Genomic DNA, 20,654 nt, shown 5'->3' with positions numbered 1-20,654 from the left:
AAGAGAGACACCCAAACCAAGAAACACCCTAATAGTTCCTCTCGAAAACCCAAAGCAATCCACAATAAAACATAGAAAAGGAAATTTTCAGCAAAAAAAACTCCTAAAAAACCAACATTAGACCAATGCAAAAAAAATGCGAACTCGCACACTATAAATATACATGCTCCACCATAACCAGTAAATGCAAAGATCTTCTGCCATTTAGCCTCAACTACATGAAGAGCACAATTCTGATCAATTGCATCAAAGGAGGCTTCCATAATTCATTGTTTCCATTCCAACAACATATATGACACCTAACAATTAGAAACCACCAACAAGTGTTCAACACATATGAGTCTTGCATAACCTTGTCCTCACTGCCAAAACTAAACCAAACACCATCATTAGATATCCATAATCTCAAATTATCCAAAAAAAAAAAATCATCATCTAAAGTTAAATCCATAACATATACCACAAACAAAATTTTAAGAGTCAAAAGAACTTCATCCATCACCTAATCCAAAACCATCATCACCTTACAAGCAAATAATGCAAAAACAAAAATAATAACACCTTTCATGTCGTGACTTCCACCATGAGAAAACTTTCAAACCATTAGCCACTTTAGAGGATCAAAATAATTTCCATGAATACTATGAGCTTTTATAACGTGAGAGTTGTTCTATCTTATTTCAAACAGAAGTTGCTCTCAATGTAAAAGTGTTCTAATTATAAATTGTTTTGTAGTGATGCTTTTGTTGTAAGAGCTTGTTTTAAGTAACGACTCTTCGTAAAAACACAATTATTCTAAATAGAAATTATTCCAAACAATAATTATCTTGAATATAACTATTCTAAATAAAATTTGTTTCGAATTTTAACTATTTTCAACAGTAATTATTCTCAAATGGCAATGATTATTTTGTTACCTTGCATGAAAAATTCTTTGACAAAAACATTTTATGTACAAAATCTAGTGCATATAAAACATATTAGTTTTCTCATATATATAATAAAATATAATAGAGCAGCAGGAGATTACTTTTCTCAAGAATAAAAAGAAAGGAAAAGGTTTTAAAAAACAAGATATTAAAGGGTAATTTTGTCCCTCAACTCATATTTTTACCCAAAATTTTAAAAATGACTCAAAAAGCTTTTAATTATTTCCAAACATCTCAAAAATTATTAATTCTATCAAAACTGAAATTTTCTCATCGGATATATGAATAAAATTATCGAAAAAATCCTGTAAAGAGAACTAAAATTTTTGAGGCTATATATCTTAAATGCCTACTAAATTTTCTAAATTAACTCATTCTACTGATATTGATTAAATACTAATTTTAATTACATTACATTATTAAACATTCATAAAAAAAATGATTTTGCATTATAAAATAACACATCATATTCTTTTATAGTTCAAGTATACGATATCGGTACGAAAGCCCTTCCACTATTTTATGTTGGTTGCTGATTTGCTGGTATCGATACATAGGCAGTCCCAAAACAGGTCTTACTCACTCTTAAGACTTTCCATTTTAAACAATTTTTAAACAGCAAAAGAGGGTATTAACCAAAGATTGACTCGGCAAGGTAATGAAGCAACCGATGGCAAATTCAAGAGTAGAAGGTAGCAGCTCTAAAGGGCTGCAAATGATCTTCAAAATCATAACATCAGCCTTTCTAATGGTAACTAATGAAGCAGCTGCCTTGATAACCAAGTAGCTTGAACAGTCGATGACAATAGCAAGTCCAACTAAATATGAATTCAGAGCTGATCCAACCTTGACTTAATTTCATACCCTTACTCTTACATAAATAAACAAGAAATTAATTTGAGTGTGCATAAGCATCTTTCTCATTTTGGTTTTAGTTAAACATTATTTTTAAAAAGTTTAATTTAAAATTTAAATATTTAATATTATTGTCAAATATATTTTTAAATAAAAAATAAATTTTTAAAGCGGATGGAACTCGATTGGCATGTGCATTGTTACCAATGCAGGAGGAAGTGAGTTCATTATACTAAAACGTATTATTGGGTGGAGGAGGAGAAGCTACAAATAATTATAACCATTATGTCAAAAAGAACAAAAATGATATCAACCTAAAATAACAGTGAATTAACTCGACTTCCATGGCATTCATACATCATAGACTTTGACATCTTATAACGGGGCATATTAGTTGTCCAAATTTGACTTCAACTCCCCAAGTAAAGGGTCACATCCCATGTTTCGTCCGTCACCAGCTTTGATCCTTCCTTCAATCTGTTATTACAATAATATCTTTTAGTAGTGTACCCTTCAACCTTGATACTCCGTTAGGAAAGACGAATGGCAACTGCTGATCCAAACTTCATCCACTTATCCTCACCTCAAAAGGAAAATGGTGTCTCAGAGTCTCCAGGACAGCTTGATGCAGGAGCTCTTTTCGTCCTCAAATCACGAGGTCACTTTTTACTTTATTACCCTGAATTTCGATTCCCATGCTCATCTAAAACATCATGTTTTGGTTGTAGGTTCTTGGTTGCACTCTGGGTATCACTTGACCACCTCAATTGTTGGCCCTGTTATTTTTAGTTTCCCCTTTGCTCTGTCCTTACTAGGCTGGGCACCTGGACTTCTCATCACTACTCTTCAAGCTCTCATCACTTTTTACTCCTACAACCTTCTCTCTGTGATATTGGACCATCATGCTCAGCTTGGGAAGCGACAACTTCGTTTTAGGGACATGGCCAGAGACATTCTTGGTGAGTAGTCTTTGACTGAATTCAAGATTAAATGGTACCAGTTTCGTGATAAGGACCCCTATATGTAGCATGTCCTCGATTCAGATCTGGCAAGGCACACCTAGTGACAAAGCCTTGAGGGGTCAGTAGGTACCCCAACCCCAAGAAAATAATATCCATGAAAATATAGAGTATCTTGCATTGCCGCTCGTCTGGTGGAGGGATTAAATCTCTTCTTCTATATTATTACTTGAAAAACCAGATTTTTTCCTGCTGCTTTGCATGCACAGATACACCATGTTGCCTAGGCGTGTCTTTTTCTGAACCTTCTGTCTGGGGCAATATATATATGTATATAATGGTTTTAGTAGCTATACGTTTAGTGCCCTCGGCAACACCGGGACAAACCGTTGTTATTAACCAATTGAGTGAGTTGGCAGGACCTAGATGGGGCAAATACTTTGTTGGTCCACTTCAAATTGCAATATGCTATGGTGCTGTTATTGGTTGTATTCTTCTTGGAGGACAAAGTCTTAAAGTCAGTTTCTCCATTCTGCCTCACTAACCATTAATTTGTGCCTTATCACTTATGTATTCTAGTGTGATATCTGCAGTTCATTTACTTGCTCTACAATCCAAGTGGGAAAATGCAGCTATACCAGTTTATAACTATCTTTGGAACCGTACCACTATTCTTGGCACAGATACCATCCTTTCATTCGCTAAGACATATCAACCTTGCCTCTCTACTCCTTGTTCTTGCTTACAGCGCATGCATCGTTGCTGGTTCAATACACATAGGTCAGAAATCCGTATAATTAATCGGATGCAATGAGTCTCCATCTAATCGATCTATTGTGTTTACAGTGGTCTATGTTGACAGGTAATTCCAGGAATGCACCTAACAAGGACTATTCAATAAAGGGATCAAAAGAAAACAGCATTCTTGGTGCCATCAATGGTATTTCAATCATCGCCACCACCTATGGTTGTGGAATTATCCCAGAAATACAGGTACTGTTCCATTCACTTTGCAAATTGTTATATATGCTTTATGTTGAGTTTTAATAATAAAATGTTTGTTGTAGGCAACTATAGCTCCCCCAGTGAAGGGGAAGATGTTCAAAGGTTTATGTGTGTGTTTTGGTGTGATAGTTAGCACATATTTCAGTGTGGCAATCTCTGGGTATTGGGCATTTGGCAATCAATCTCAACCATCAATTCTTTCAAATTTTATGGATGAAAACAGACCATTACTGCCTTCTTGGTTTCTATTGCTCACCAACATCTTCACTCTTATGCAACTGGTTACAATCACTGTGGTAAGAACTCTTCATTTGTGGAACTCTGGAATTGGTCTACTCAATACTTTCTAAAATCATTCTAAGGATTTCATTTTGGTCTATTGGTAGAGTGTTTAGTTCTAATAGATGTCAAGGATCAAACTTTGACCTACTAAGAATCAAAGGATGCCTTTTAAGCTCTGAAATTCGTTGCCCATTTACAGATGGTTAAAAACCTTCCATCTATGAACCATGCCCCTCCCTCAATAATGTCCCAGTTTAACCAAGAAGAAATCATGTCCCAGGTCTATAGGCTGCCAGATTTGACTTAGCTTGAAGGAAAGAAATTTGAAGCCTGTTATTTTCCCCAACACCTTAATGATTAAAGTGTTTCTTTACTTGCCTCTTATTGCTTCTTTTTCCTCCTTGGAAAGTTGGATGTTGATCATTCCTCATTTTCCATATCTTCTGTTTCCTTATCGAAACTGCTGTGTGATGAGTGACCATGTCCTGTTCCCAGGAGTGGTTCTCGGTCAGGGAGGCACCGGAACATGTCCCTTGTTTAGTTTGGTTACATCAGCCTATTTGAACAAATATTCATGCATTTTCTTGACCATTGTCCATTTCAGATTTACTTGCAACCCACAAATGAAGTATTTGAAAAATGGTTTGCAAACCCAAAGATGGATCAGTTCTCTGCACGTAACGTGATGCCAAGATTGATTTTAAGATCGCTGTCAGTGATAATTGGCACTACATTGGCTGCAATGTTCCCTTTCTTTGGTGATATTATGGCATTGTTTGGAGCATTTGGGGTTATCCCTCTAGACTTTATTTTGCCCATGGTTTTATATAATCTCACTTTCAAGCCATCAAGACAGAGCATCGTATTCTGGGCAAACACATTGATAGCAGTAGCATCATCAGCATTAGTGGCAATGGGAGCTTTAGCTTCAGTTAGACAGATAATTCTTGATGCCAAGACATATAATTTGTTTGCTAACGTGTAACAATAGTAGATAATAAACTAGCCACATTACCTGCTACTACACCTTATATTGCTAAAAAACAAGAAGATCAATCTTGAAATCCCAAATGTATTTTTGATATGATGTGTAACGTGATGCCAAGTCCTTGCTTCTTGGCTGCTATTTGTGGGTATTTTGACCTTATCTTGGACCTCTTCTTCCATAGCCAAAGTCATGAATCTGAAATGTTCTTTGTATGCTAAGTGTCATGTATTGAGCATATCTCAGCAATCTTGAATGGTTTGTCCTTTGATTTTGAGTCTATTGCTGCACCCATATGATGTTGATACTATGGCATCCATGCTCATTGACATGGGAACAAGGCAAAAATCAGTGATGATGTCAAATGTAATCAATGATAATATGGCAGCCAAGTTATATGCTCCTGGTGGTCAGTCAGCCAATTTGATCATGCACAGCCATAATCAATTTTAGACAAGTGGAGGCCGAGGAGGATTTGGATCTAACATAAGACTACTGTAACATCCCGTGCTCGGTTTGGAGACTTGACCAGGTGGGGGATGCTACATTTGCTGGTGAAGAGCTACAGACAAATTAGAGAGTCAAACTAATCAAAACTGGGTCTCAAACTCTATCCGAATCCACCCGAAGCTTGAGAGTCAGCATAAGCCTATATCAAACATTTTCGACTCAAGTTTATACTTATAGGAACAACACATTTGGGTATCTAAGCTACATATAACGAGGCGTGTGATGTTGGTGCTCTTAAGCCTGCGGTCAGATCGGGTGTCCAATGAGTTCCACCAGTAGGTAACAACGTTAAATTCAGTGTTGACGGATCGGCTCAGGGTAAACCGGGTCCAGCAGGTTGTGTAGGAGTCCTAATAGATGCTAAGGGCCATGTCAAAGGTGTTTTTTCAGGATCAGCCGGTATTGGTTGCTTTTTGCTTCTTCTCAATGGCTGCATTCTATTTTGCTGGTGATTGAATGAGATTCAATCAGAGTTGTAAACAAATATGATACACACACTAAACATATTATATTAATCTTGGCATTCATGTTCAAAGGTATCAATTTTTATCAATACAATAACTAGAATTTATGTCATAAAATCTGGTTAGCCAACATAATGATATTCAAGTAAAAAGACACCCTGTATTTATTGATGATATAAATAAGAAAACATGTTTATGAGATAGATTATGGAGGTGGAAGGTGGGAAAGATCAGCAAAGCCGGAGACAATCGTCTTTTTGATACCAACATTGCTTTTTGGGGTCGCCCAAGCAGCACCAACAGGCAACATTGGGGGTGCATTCAGGGTGCAGGATACATGGTCCAAGCTTTATGCCCGTTTCAACCATACTACGGCCTGTGTTTTAAACACCAATATTAATAATTAAATAGAATAAATCATGGGAAAGATTGGTTTAGTTGACTTACATTCATGTACAACTACCAAGGAAGTAAATAAAATGAAAATAAGAGCCATGAACTTGAGATTTCTCGTCATATTTTTTTCAATATACAACTACAAGGAAGGATCAATTCATTTATAGTGATATGGACTAGAATGGTAAGATTACAAAATCCCATAAATATGTGCAAAAAATCCTTTATTACCATAATTCACACTCACTACCACATACTTGTTAATAAATTGGATTATATCATCAAATCAAGGTGATTGTTTCTAGGTTGGTTTAGTTTTTGAAATTTTTAAATTGATTTTTTATTTTTTTGAAAAAAAAGTTATTGAAAAAAAATATATTTTGCATTTATATGAGTTTAAAACAAAGTCAATTATTTTAAGATTTAAAATTTCTTGTCGATTGAGACTTAACTCGATTAGCATGAATATTGTTGTCGATGCAAGAGAACGTGGGCTTGAGTACACTAAAGCATATTATTCTCCTATTTATGAGTTTGGGAGGGGCTATAGATAATTTAAGCATTATGTTAAAAAGAATAGATACGATCAAAATTTCCTTTTTTTTATTACAATTATCTAATATAGTAATCTTTTTTGTTATTTGTATATTTATGGTCCCGAAGTATAATATCTTGAGTTGCGCATATATTGGATTGGACCGAGTTAAGTTAAAAAAGGGTTAAACTATTTCAAAAACAAAAACTAGTCAACGATAACCCTCCATGGATTCACCTATATAAGCCGCAACTAAAGTTGCAAAAATAAGAGCTTGAATCCCACTTGTAAATAATCCAAGCAACACGACAGGTATAGAGACGATTGAAGGTACTAAAGAAACAATAACAACAACTGCTAATTCGTCAGCTAATATATTCCTGAAAAGCCGAAAACTAAATGATAAGGGTTTTGTGAAATCCTCTAAAATGTTAATAGGTAAAAGAATTGAAGTGGGTTGAATCTATAACGAAATTGTTCAAAAAAATTATTTAAAAACTCTTATTTTCAACTTTTCCGATCACGTATTTTTATTTTTCAAAAATCATTTTCGTGAATTTTGTTTCATGAAACCAAACGAATACATTTACTTTCTAGACATATTATTTCCTTTATTTTTTTAATTGTTTTTACTTTGGTAGCAAAGCTTACATTGATCTCGCTAATTTTAACAAGGATAAAGTTTTTTTTAAAAAAAAAGATAAATATCAAATTTATATATCAACTTTAGTTAATTTGTAATTTGATATATAGATTATATTTTTGGTGTAATTATACATATGAAACTTTAATTGGGGTTCATATATATATATATGAAATTTTAATTTTAATTTAATTATACACATTTTAAAAAAATAAATGAATGCATTTATTTTCATGTTGAATTAATATAATTGTTTGTATATACAATACATCAACGTAAAATGATATTAACTCAATAATTTTGTTAGTGATTTGTGAAAATTGAATCAAATCATAATTTCATGTATAAAATTATACAAAATCAAAGTTCATATATGACATTACATATTAAATCAAAATTCATATATAATTTTTATATTTATCTATTTTAACCCTTAATATTTTTCCAAGTTAACACCTTATGTTTTTCTTTTGTCCGAATTAATAGTTGAACTTGTTTTCTATTACACAAATATATCCAAAACATTAACTTGATTTATATTTTAATGAGACCGCCACTAACCTCTTATAAATTGACATATGTCTTATTTATTAAATTAAAATAAGAATTCATTAAATATAAAAATGTAAAAATATTTTATAATACAAGAAGAAATGATAAAATTACACTATTTTTCTCCTTAAACCTCATCTCTTGTGAAAAAGAAAAAAAAAAGGCAAAACCCTTCGATCAATAGCTCTCATATGCTACAATTTAAAAAGTATATATAGAGAATTCGGTGTCAGGGTATTTATCACCTCAAATGTGATTTGAATTCAAATTGTATTAATCGCATTGTTGTTAAAACTTTACATTCTTATTATAATTGAATAAAAAAATATATAAGGAGACCTATAAGTCCCTTAGTTTGAAACCCTCAAAAATCAACTAATTAGTTTATGATGGTAATTAGAGGGTTGGTGAAACAGAATCCATAACTAGTGTCGACTAAATTTGAGGTTTTACAAAAGTGAAGAAGTAGAAAAAAAAATCTAATAAAAATTTTAATTTTCTTTTTAGTCCTTCAATTCTAGATATGATCATGGGTTGAGTTAAGTTTGGGTTAGGTCACTCTAAAATTTTACGTCTATTTTTAGGTTTAGTTTGAAAAATAAGCCTAAAATTTTGCCTAAGTCTAGGTCGATTAAAATGCTAAACCTAAATCAACCCACTTGTCCATATTAAATTTTTAGATTATTATTTTTATATAAAAACTAATTTAATATATATAATACATCAAGTATACTAAAAATATTAAAATAAATGTTTCTAAAAATTTTAAAATACATTAAAAAATTTATACTTAAATAACACTAATATAGTTGCAATAGTAACAAAATTAACAATAAAGTAAGAGTTATATAATATCCAAACAATAACAATAAAAAAAAGTAGCAATATAATAGCCAAATGACATATAAACAACTGATTTAGGCTAGGCCAAGCCCAAGCAAAAAAAATCTTACCCGACGCTCGGTCTGTTTTGAAAATGAGCATTATTTTTTATCCAAAGTCATTTTTTCAGCCTATAATTTTTCTCAAACCCTCTTACTTTTCAGGCAGACTAGCTCTTAAAAAAATTTAAAAATCAATTGAGCCCTTAAAGAAAAATTGTATCCAAATTGAGCTCTTATTACACACAACAGAGAAATCAATTAAGTCCTTCTATTAACAGTTTTTGTTGTTGACTAATTTGATCGTTAACGGATGTAACATGGTTGACGGAAGCAACGAGAAACTAATATGTGACATCCATGTAGACAAGTGTGTTGACGTGACATATCATCTCAACATATATTTAAAAATAAAAATCTAAAAATAAATATAAATTTACCCTCATTTATATTAACTATAAATTAAAATTTACAAATAATTTATATTAATTATTTAAAAATATTTAAATTTTATATTCTATATATCATAATATTTTTTTAATTATATGTGAATATTTGGTAATACCAAAATAACAATAGCATGACATAATAATAATAATAATAATAATAATAATAATAATAATAATAATAACTAGAAATTTATCACATGCATATGAGTATGGAAACTATAGATTTAAAACACATATGTGTGTTTAAAAATAACACACAATAAATAATAAGCCGTAAGGTTTGAAACTAATTAATCATAATAGCACATGAAATATGTACAATATTAAAATAAAAATTAAATTGTGAGTTAAACAAAATTTAAACACATAAATACATCATATTAATAATACTAAATGTATTACAATTCTTTATAAAGTATATTAAATAAAATTTTTAGTTTAGTAGTAAATTAAATATTTTCTCAATCCAATTTACACGGGTTCAAATTTCACCATATGCATATTTTTATTTATTTTATTAAAATAAAAAGATTAAAATACCATCAAATAATATAACTTATTTTAATTACGAAAAGACATTTCTATAATTTTTCTAAATGAGTTGGTGACCCGATTGAGGGTGACACTAACTCAGTAAAACATAATAACGACCACGACTACATGTGAAAATAAAGATTGTGAAAATAAAATACTTCACATCTAGTCCTATAATTTTACTAAAATTTATGTTTATGTACTTTTTACTCGGTAAACTACTTTAATTTTATAAAATATATGAAAGGGTGCAAAGTTACTTTAATTTTACATCACTACAAGTAAATTCTCTCCACATTTTTTTATATATTATAATATAAGACTTTGAGTTTATATATTCCATAAATTGCATAATATTAATTATTTAATAATTCAATTTTAATATTTTGAGTTTAAATACATTATTAAAAATTATTAAAAATAAAACTTATAAAATCTAATTCAACCCTCAACTCAAATCGATTTTTTATCCCAATTCAAAGTGGTTCACAATGTAACCAGTTCAACCCATTTGTCCAAACTAACGGACCAATCGATTCTTGAACCAATTGATCGATTTGATTCGATCCAGTTCTAACATTTATGCTTTTAAGAAACAAGATTTGGTTTACAGTTCAATTGATTCAACCCTTTTATTCATGCTAACAACCCTTTTATTCATGCTAACATACCAATCGATTCCCGGTGTAATTGATTGATCTGGTCCAATCCGGTTCAAGATTCAAATTACTCCCCAAATTTCCAAACAAAACATGAGAAAATCTAGACAAGATAGGGGGAAATCCGAAATCAGAAATGGTAGATGAAAGACATTTATCCAACTATATATAGGATTGATTTGACACAGTATCAAATATAAACCCCCTAAACAAAATACCATTCAACAAAAAGCAAAACCCAGGCTGCTTAGGGACAATCCAAATTAAGAGTGCCAAATCCAAAGTTAAATTTATTCGCAACGATCCAAAATGAAGCTAAGTTTCTAAAAACCATGTTTACGTTTTATCATCAAGCTTGAAAGAGTCAGAGAAGTGAAGGATTATAACCCCCACCAGAAACAACAAATTTAACTTAATATATCCTTAGGGCTATAAGTTTTAAGAAACCTCCATTTTGGTCGCCGGAGATTCTGCACCGGACGTAGAAGCTTCCCTTGCAGAAGGACTAGTAAACCTCCACAGCACAATCTGGAAAACATTCAATACAAATTGTTAATAACTAAATGTTTAATATAGTAATTCCAACAACTTTTATAAGTATAACCCAGATTAGCCAATTGAGTCTTAGTTCAATTGATATAAGTATTATTGTCAATACAAGAGGATGTAGGTTTAAGTACGCTAAAATATATTATCCTCCTATTTATAGATTGAGGAAGGACTATAAATAGTTCTAGGCATTATGTCAAAAAAGAGTAGATATAATCAGAATGTATAATGAGATTATTCAAATATATATATATATATATATAAAACTTAGATTATGTATTACACTTTCATCATTAATACTTCTCAACAATCAAGACTTCACTCCAACTTTACAGCAATCGTCTATGTTCACATTTGTACAAAATTATATTAAGGATTTAGGATTGAAGGTATTTTAATAATAGAAATAAAATAAATAATATTCTTACATTTATATGAATTTGAACTAGGGTAACAAATTTACTATTTAAAACTTTTTTTCAATTTTACAAAATATTTTTAGTGAAAACAATGAATTTTTTCATTGTTTTTTAATTGTCACATATTTTCATTTTCTAAAAATCATTTTTAAAATTTTTAGCTATACGCTCTTTTTCAATATTTTCCATTTTCTAAAAAAATGTAAACCAAATGGAACCTAAAATTTCCTCTGAAGGGAACAAAATTTCTCTTTGGACGTAATAAAAGCTCATATTGGACAACCCATATAATGCTTCACTAAATAAAGAGGATTTTCTTTTTTCCTTCTGTTATGCTTAAACTACAATAATGTTACTAAATTTCTATATTAACCAAATTAATCCTTCTCAAAAAAAAAATTGAAGCAATTTAATCTCCACCTATTTAAAAAATGAGCAACTAAAGACAACTAATCAAGACAGTTAATGTTTTCAGTCAAATGTACATAAATTTAATTGATATAATAAAACTAAGCTCTAAATACTTGCATATTTAGTCAATTTGATCCTAATCTAAAAAATTATCTGAAAAATTGTATAAAATTTTTAAAAATATAAAAATTTTAAAAGAATATATAAAAAAATTTAGCTTCAAGAACATATAAGATATACAAAATGAGTAAACTTTTAGAGCTAAATTTATTATTATAGCAATCAAAACTATGTGAAATTTGACTAAAAACATTAATCATGTGATTAGTTGTCCTTGTATGCTCAATTTTGAAATTGTCAAAGATTAAATTACTATATTTTTTAAAGTAACCAATTTGCTCAATATCGAAATTGGAATGGATCAGAGAGATTTTTTTACCAATAATCTAAGATCTACTTAAACTTAGGCAACATTTATAAATTTTGTCAATTTAGCCCTTATTCTTTTTTTAACTAAATTTAACCATTAACCTTTAAAGAAAGAGTCAAATCACTTCACTTTAATAGAAAAGTTGATTAAACATTAATTTTTTACCATGTTGGTATGACAACCCATATGAAAGTCCACGCGTATTTTATGTTGATATGACACCATTTATCTCGTATGCCCAACAATTAAAAAGTCTAAATGTCCAATACATATATATAAAGTTCATAAAAGTTCAAAAAAAAATAATATAAAGTACAAGTAGATTATCATGCAGGTTGTCATGTTTAAAAATTTAACCTTTTAGTATATAAATCTATTAAAAAACAGCAATTTAACTCTTTTTAAAAAGTTGGTTAAATTTTGACTCTTTTTAAAAGGTTGATGGCCTAATTTAGCTAAAAATAATAATAAATAGCCAATTTAACAAAAAGATATAAACATTGAATTCTAAATTTATCACTATACCTTAAATTTATTCACACAAGACTGAATTTCCTACGGCTGATATAATAAACCGACAGGGAAATCAAGTCCTTACTTGAACATTAGTTTTTGCTATCAAAGGGCCAGAAACATAGCCCCCGAACACAGAATCATTTTTGGATGCCAAAGTGATCAGAATTCCATAACCATTACTGCGACCAAGGTTTAAGGGCATGGAGACATGCCCTGTCAGGGATACTATTTCATATGATCCCTGCAAGGGAAATGAAGAAATTGTCAGCGCCAGAAGTCATCAGATAAGCGACACGGTGCTTTGAGGGATAAAGCAAAACTGTGGGTATGAGAATTTAGAAGCCTCGCTATCTCCAACAAAGATTGTGTAAGCAAGTCTAGAAGATGATAAAGATTAAAACAGAACTGAAAAAAATAAATAAAGAAGTGGAATCATATCTATCATTTCTCTCATAATCTGTAACATTAGTTCAAAAAAGGCCATGAAAATAATAGGAAGTAATTTGGTCTATGAAAAGGAAAAGGAAAAAAAAAAAAAAAAGAGGAAACAGTTAAATTAAAACATTTTCCCATGAAGAGTAAGAAAGACAAAGATGAAGTGCAAGAATAAAGGCCTACTTAAATACCACTGCCAACTAATGTGCAGTTACATTATGTTTGTTAGCGAGAAGCATTAGTATTAATACTGGTAGAAGCCATTGCATTGTATCATTTACTGGAGAAAATGACATATGACAAGTGGATCCTGAACTAGTTATCAGCAAAAAAATACACACAACTTAGCTCTTTCCAGACCAAGAAAGACAAGCAATTTCTCATGTCTCAAGTTTAATGCTATGCCACTGCAAGTCAACTGCATTGTTCTGGCTGACTAGTCTAAAGGAGTATTACAAGTGCATCATGATAAAAAGAAATCCTGGGTACTCGTTAAAAATAAGATAATCCAATGTGCTAGCCAATCACTTGTTATATCAAGAACACTTGCAAACATAAAGATACAACATTTTATCACAAAATGCTCTGCTAGAAGCATGGTCTAAGCACCATAAAATAAGGCAGGCCAACAGAACGCCTATAGTAAACAAACGGTAACTCGATTGACAAATATCACTTTCTATAATTTCTTCTCACACCCTTCCCGGATACATTAAATTTTTTTTCTTTACTCCATTTGTCAGCTAGATATAATTGGCTTCAGTAGAAAGAAGAAATTTTGAAATATTTCTAATATTGGTTTTAAATAGTGTTGCCTTCATCATGGCATATAAAAATGTAAGAAGCTGCAGTCGCGAAAAACAATTCAAAATGTGCAAGGATTTTGAAGTGAATAGGCAACATTCTCAAAAGCAATTAAATGCACAAAACTTGTAGTGAAACATAGCTCATTTTTAGGGCTTGTTTAAACAAAAAATTATTACATAAATATCACAAAGAGACAGAAAACAAAATGCCAGATATGACTCACACAAGAAGATAGTTCAAATAATACCCTATTAAACCCTTAAAAATGCCTTAATGTGCTTAGTATTAGGGTTACCCTTAGCCAGGCTAGTGGCACCAAATAAACACACTTATGAACAGTTTAAAATAAAATACCTCACTTTAAAAAAAAAAAAAAAAAACTCACCATGAATACTACTTTAATAACAGCATAAATTTGAAATCAAGTGTTTCGAATCTAGGCTACATTCCTTACATTATTCTTTCTACCCCTCCCTATTACAATGTTAGGTTTTCCTTTCTCTCTCCCCATTCAATATGACTAAAGAGCATCTATGAATTCTTATATGCAGGTGTTTCCCTATAAGAGAGAAAAAATAGAACTTTGTAATGCCTAACATACTACATGCCCTGTCATGAAATCAAGCAAAAGATGGAGTTAAAACAGTGTAGAAACATTACAAATGTTACAATATCTGAACCACAAAATCCAATCAAGACTAGTTGATGGTTTCTAATTAGCCCTCATCAATATTAAACTAGATGGGAAGGTGCCAGTGAGCTTAGTTCCTAAATTCTTTGGTGGCTTACCAAAGAACTGAAATTGAATCCTGCTTTATCAGCGATAGATAGGTTTCCTAAAATGTATGGCCCAACAATTGTACCAAACGAACATTACAACTGGCATGGGAACCCCAAATACACGTGCACTAACCGTAGGGCTTTAGGCTTGATGGTCAATCACCCAGCCCAAAAGGAGTGGGCAGCTGCAAATTTAGACTCAATGCACCTTCCTTAGATGATGCATAGCATCGAAAAGAGAGAAAAATTAAATTAAATAAGAGGAAGAAAAAAAGTAACAGAAATTTGTATTGAAATACCAGTCAAATTAAAAATAGAGAGCAAGGGAAAAAGAAAAGGTTGAAAAATTATAGGAAAATAGTTTTAAACATACAAAACTTTTGGTTATGGTGAAGCGAGTAAAACAAGATGGGGGTAGAACAGCAAAACCAAGTTGGTGAGCAACTCTTTTTTTTTTTTTTTTGGGGTGGGGGAGACTAACTAGTTAGCAAGAAAATTATTGAAATCCTGCAAGTAATCCAAACCGGCATCAATCTAATACTTTGCCTCAATAGACTAGCATAGACACAAATCACCATCCAATTATCTTAAGTTTAAAACAATAACATAATTGAAACTTATCGCCAAGGAAAGCCTATTGATTAATTCAATCAAACAATAAATACACAAACAAAATATTTACTTGGCCGGAATTCATTCATTTACACCTCCACTTACCACTAACTAGTGATACACATAAAAGAAGACAACTACAGTATCACATAAGAAAAATATAAAGCACTTGATGAAAGACCTTGGCGAAAGAAATTAGTTGTTAATGTGCATAAACTCAAATGCATAAATACAGTATTAGTACGAGAATCTACAGTGAAATGGTATGATTTGAGATCTCACCTCATGTGTAGAAGCTGTACCACATTCAAGAATGCTAGCACAAGCAACACATCCGGCAGCAGAAGCAATGTAACAGTTACAAGAACAACTCTCAACAAATGAAGTTATTTTTGAGATTATGTCCTGCAAGCATAAAAAATTGTCGTCATCATTTTCGTAAATAACCTTGATCTAATAGAAAATTACATACAAAATTACCATAAATCTTAATAAGTAAAAAAATTAAAAAAATTTCTTAATATGATAGCGTTAAAAGTAAAGTAGCCTTATACATGACTTACCTCCCCAGAACAGACAATCAATGAACAAGGAACAAAATCTCCCCCAATTTTGTTCAGATCGAAACACTCTGCAAATATGATAATCCATGTGTGAAAATAACAATTAGACCATGTTAATCGTAACTTAAAAAGTCAAAATTAACAATATGTATGCCAGTAATTCTAACATCTGAATCTTTTTATTTTCTTAGTATAGTCTCACCAAGAAATGGATTAAATTTGTAGTGGTTCATGTTAATCCTTATCTAAATAAATATGCTTAGTCTAAGCCAGAATCTAATTTACCTTCATTTGAAAAGTATTCAGTGGGGCTGCGATGGAAAGATTCAGAGGTTGATAACTTTTCATTACAAAGAACAAGTTTCCTCGGGATTCCCTTTCTCTTCCTTTTCCTAGCAATCAACCTCTCTTGCTCCTTTTCCCTTTGGTCCTCATCCATGCCAAAAAGTGCAGCCAACATACTCTCCCTATCCTCCATAAAAATCTATGCTTCTGTAATACACAGATAAACTATATGGTTAAGAGAAAAGAAAAGAAAGAACAAACAGAAGACAAAAAAGTTATCACATTTACCAATAAAGAAAACCAGAGAATATCTTAAACACCTGATTCTTTTAGGTTAAAATACTTGTGAATGTACTTATAGGTGGGCGTATCCAATAGCACCACTACAGTCAGACATACAGAAATGGCATATCTGGCAATGCTTGTTTCCGAAAAACCAGTAACATTCCAGATTGCATTTTTATTGAACATCTACTGATGTATAAGACAGTGAAATTAGAAATTTCTGTTTCTGATATGTCTCATTATTTAAAATACAAAAGGACTTATTAAGCATATCTTACCTATAATGTCAAGATAAGCATGTAATCTATCTTGAATTTTTCAATTGGAAAATGTCTTAATGTTTTTTTTTCTGCATCAACTTTATTCATTTTAAATTCGATAAACTGAAAATAATCATAGAAATAAAACTTGAACATGTTTACGGAAGACATAATAACTCAGCAACAGCAAATATATGGTAACATATTGAGATAAAAGGTTTAAAAGGGAGAATTCTTTACCAGCCCCATATCCGTTACGTTTTGGATTCAGGTGCTTTATAGTTAGCAAAAACAACTATTCGTCCAATCAGTGTCAAGAAAGGCATTACAAATCAATGTGCAAACTTTCCACCATTCATATTGCTCAACGTGGACAAGTTGAGTAATTACAGTGTCACCTAAATTAGGTAAAATGTTAGCAAATGAGTCAGTGCCAATCAGACATCTTAATGGTAAACAAAATCTGCAATTGCGACTTATATCTCTGCATACGTAGTGATAAATATTCTGATACCTTCCAATATTGGAAGAAAAATAAAATGATTAAAAAATATATTAACCTACACAACAAGAAAAGAAATGGAAGGGCAAGATACAAAACTATTTAGTACTGTTTACGCAGATGGATGTTCTTTTCCTGCAAATTTTACCTTGGAATTAGGACTTCACTATCAATTTTCTAAATTTTGATGTCAGGAGTCCTATTGGACATTGTTAAATAGAGTCAAGGGACAGAGACAAAACTTCACAAAAGTAAACTGGCATAATTTAACATTACTAACCAAATCAACTCAACTAAGCTCAACCTAACATGAATCCTTTCCATTCACTCCATCCCGGATTCTCTAAAAGGTATTGAGAAATTCAGTCCTTCCTAGTTACATAATACCATGTACTATGCTCTTCTTCCCTTCAAAATGTATCAAATAATCCTCCATCCAAACCATCTTTTAACATTTTCACCCCAAATGTCCATATGTTAACTTCATCATTTTTGCTTTGCTGCCCCCTCCCCCCCGACACCAACACCATCAGCATCACCACTACCATGTGTCCACATGTGCATGCATATAGAAGCACAAAAATGCATTTGAATAATGGCACAAAATGTTTAAATTTCTTTTCTAGTCTCTCACTATTTACTCCATAAAATGCTTCAATTTCACTACAAAAGGAGAAGCATTTTAGTTTGAGTTTCTGATATCCCAAATTCCACTGAACTGTCATTTTAATTGTATCCCCAATTGAAAATATCTTTAAATAGCTAGAAATAATCAAAAAATGATGAGGTCGGAAGAACGGTTGATTAAATCCAAGTCCCAGCTGTGTTCATACCTTGAAGTAATCCACCAGGATAATTTTGTAGGACTATAGGAATAAAATTTCCCATTTCATGATAATTCAAATTAGAAGTTATGAATAGGAACTGCACTTAGTTCATTTTTCCCCTTGTCTATAGCTACACAATTATCACTACAATAAATAAGACAATTACACACATTGCGGTACAAATGTCACCATAATTACCTATTTGCCTATCGTAGTCATGAAGAAGTAATGAAGATACTATCAGAGAACACTCACATTCTGAATTGAAAATATTCAATTAGAGAACTTAGGGCTTAGTCTAAATGGTTCACCAACATCCTTTAGGAGATGGACTCAGTAAGTCAGAAGTTCGATCCCTGGCATTTACAAATTCCCCTTTCCTAGTTCCTCCTAGGCCTTGGCATCCTTTTGTGCCAAAAGAAAATATGTGGATTTTAACCAAACATAATCAGTATTTCTAACAAATGGGTAGAAGATAACTAAAATAACAATATACTATATAATTTTCTTTATAGAAATGCACATTCAATTGTGAAAATAGGTTTCTACCTGCTTTTGTAATTGACAGCAAGCTCACTATAATCAGAATCTATTGCCCTCCAATATACTTATATAACCATTCATATGTCCAAAATTTATGACTTTGGGTTCCATGACTGCGAATTATAGAGATAAAGGTTGTGCAGAAAAGTAATAGTAAAACTACACACACACACACACACAAAGCTTGCAAGCAGCTTTTTCTTTTTCTTTTTTTTTTTAAACATTCAATGGAATTTACAAGTTCATAAGAAGTATTCTTCTTCAAATAATAGGTTTGAAGAAAAGTAAATTAATAGTGCCCAATTTTTAACTATTATTTTTCTTTTAAGTAACTTTTGCCACAAAGTTGGTAGGCATTTAAAAGCAATTCAGCAGCATCTTTCTTCGTTATATTAGCACAAATGATCGAAATTCAAAGAGAAAAGAAAACCTAAGATTAAAAAAAAAAAAAAACGTAATTCCTGACTAACAGTTTCAATGAGAATTCAAGCTGGCATTTTAAAAGAAAAACTAATATATTTATTTCGAAGTGAATTACCGTAAAAATGCAGAGAAAAATGGGAGATTCAGACTGGAATCCTTCATTTTAACTGAGCAGAAAAGATTTTTGTTTTTCTTGCTCTTTTTGCCCCAGTTGTACCAGGAATATATTTACGCTTAAATAAACTACTCTTATGCACGCCATTAATAAAAAACTAAGGCTAAACACTTTTATTAAGTATTAATTACCATTAAGGATATTATGGTAAACACGAGTCACAAGTTAATTTATTATTTTAAATGAAAATTTTAAGTTAAATTATATAATTGATTTTTTTTTTGTTTTGAGTAATTTAATTTTTTTTATGTTCTTTTAACCTAAATTATCTTAAATTTTTAATATTACAACATGTTAACGTAAGTAATTAAAATGTAATATAAAAAAACAAAATTCATCATTTTAATAATTTATCCAATAACTAATTATGCCACACAAAAGTTCAAAATGAACCTTAGCCAAGAATTTGACACAAAAAAACTCTCCAAACTTTTTGAAATTGAATAAGTTTAAATGATTTAAAGAAAATATTTTTTTAAATATATATATTAAAATATAAAATAAGTCAACCAATTTTACATCTCCTCACAATTATTTTAATTCGATATAGATAATATTAATTTAAACGGGTAAATTACCAATAAAAGTCCCTTTTTTTTTAAATTTACCGAAATGGGCCAGGTCAGAAATTATTTACCGGAATGGGCTAGTTTTTACAAAACGCGTCCACGTCAGCGCGTTGTCAGGGGAAAAAGCAGGAAAACGCTTCCTCAAGGAAGCGCTTTGCCTACGTGGACAGAAAACGTTTCCTTGAGGGCACGCTTTCTGTCCACGTAGGCAAAGTGCTTCCTTGAGGAAGCGTTTTCCCCGTGTTTGAACAGTAGCAACGGCTACTTTTTTGACCGTTGATAACCCCCCAACGGTCCAAAAAAAAACTATAAAACCCCTCACCCTTTTCATTTTTTTCACACTTAAATCCTTTCAATCTTCAATCTTTCAATATTCTCTCAATTTCTCTCAAATCTCTCAAATTTCTCTTAAATTCCTCTCAAAACTTTCGTTAATTTTTTCAAAAAAGCTCTAATTTTATTTTTTCTAAATTTATTTTTTAAAATAAAAAAAATTTGATCGTGTTAGTAATGGCCGGAGAATTAATTCGCTTGATGATAAACACATATCCGTCGAACAAATGCAAATGGTAAGTGTTAAATTTAATATTTAAATATTATTTAAGATTTCTGTCATTTATGCAAA

General features: G+C 31.2%; 2 protein-coding genes and 1 long non-coding RNA gene across 5 annotated transcripts; 1 reads left to right on the top strand and 2 right to left on the bottom strand.

Annotated features, from left to right (window-relative positions):
• Positions 1–2,196: 2,196 nt before the first annotated feature.
• Positions 2,197–5,236, top strand: LOC108459784 (GABA transporter 1-like). Its single transcript, XM_017759187.2, has 7 exons — positions 2,197–2,442; positions 2,513–2,743; positions 3,163–3,260; positions 3,337–3,523; positions 3,606–3,736; positions 3,811–4,044; positions 4,635–5,236. Exons 1-7 carry the CDS (start codon positions 2,328–2,330, stop codon positions 5,013–5,015), a joined length of 1,377 nt encoding a protein of 458 aa, XP_017614676.1. The 5' UTR covers positions 2,197–2,327; the 3' UTR covers positions 5,016–5,236.
• A 793-nt stretch (positions 5,237–6,029) lies between these two features.
• On the bottom strand, positions 6,030–6,539 carry LOC128291500 (uncharacterized). Its single transcript, XR_008281305.1, has 2 exons — positions 6,437–6,539; positions 6,030–6,365 (listed from the first exon to the last, which is right to left on the bottom strand). It is a non-coding gene; the product is annotated as an uncharacterized LOC128291500 (long non-coding RNA).
• A 4,252-nt stretch (positions 6,540–10,791) lies between these two features.
• Positions 10,792–19,539, bottom strand: LOC108459570 (AT-hook motif nuclear-localized protein 1-like). 3 transcript variants are annotated; one of them, XR_008281493.1, is made up of 7 exons: positions 19,401–19,539; positions 17,231–17,388; positions 16,446–16,652; positions 16,161–16,228; positions 15,880–16,002; positions 12,973–13,204; positions 10,792–11,166 (listed from the first exon to the last, which is right to left on the bottom strand). XR_008281493.1 is itself a non-coding variant. In XM_017758957.2 (7 exons), the coding sequence occupies exons 3-7, from the start codon at positions 16,636–16,638 to the stop codon at positions 11,077–11,079; spliced, it is 633 nt and encodes a 210-aa protein (XP_017614446.1). In that variant the 5' UTR covers positions 16,639–16,652; positions 17,231–17,388; positions 19,401–19,539; the 3' UTR covers positions 10,792–11,076. The 3 variants fall into 3 exon arrangements, 2 of the variants coding, with proteins under 2 accessions (XP_017614446.1, XP_017614447.1); XM_017758957.2 differs by having other exon boundaries at positions 13,046–13,204; XM_017758958.2 differs by lacking the exon at positions 17,231–17,388 and having other exon boundaries at positions 13,046–13,204.
• Between the last annotated feature and the right edge of the window lie 1,115 nt (positions 19,540–20,654).

This window comes from Gossypium arboreum, chromosome 4 (genome assembly GCF_025698485.1).
Source record: "Gossypium arboreum isolate Shixiya-1 chromosome 4, ASM2569848v2, whole genome shotgun sequence".
Lineage (NCBI taxonomy): Eukaryota > Viridiplantae > Streptophyta > Magnoliopsida > Malvales > Malvaceae > Gossypium > Gossypium arboreum.
The sequence above is the reverse complement of the archived record's forward strand: the minus strand, read 5'-3'. Positions and strand labels throughout refer to the sequence as shown.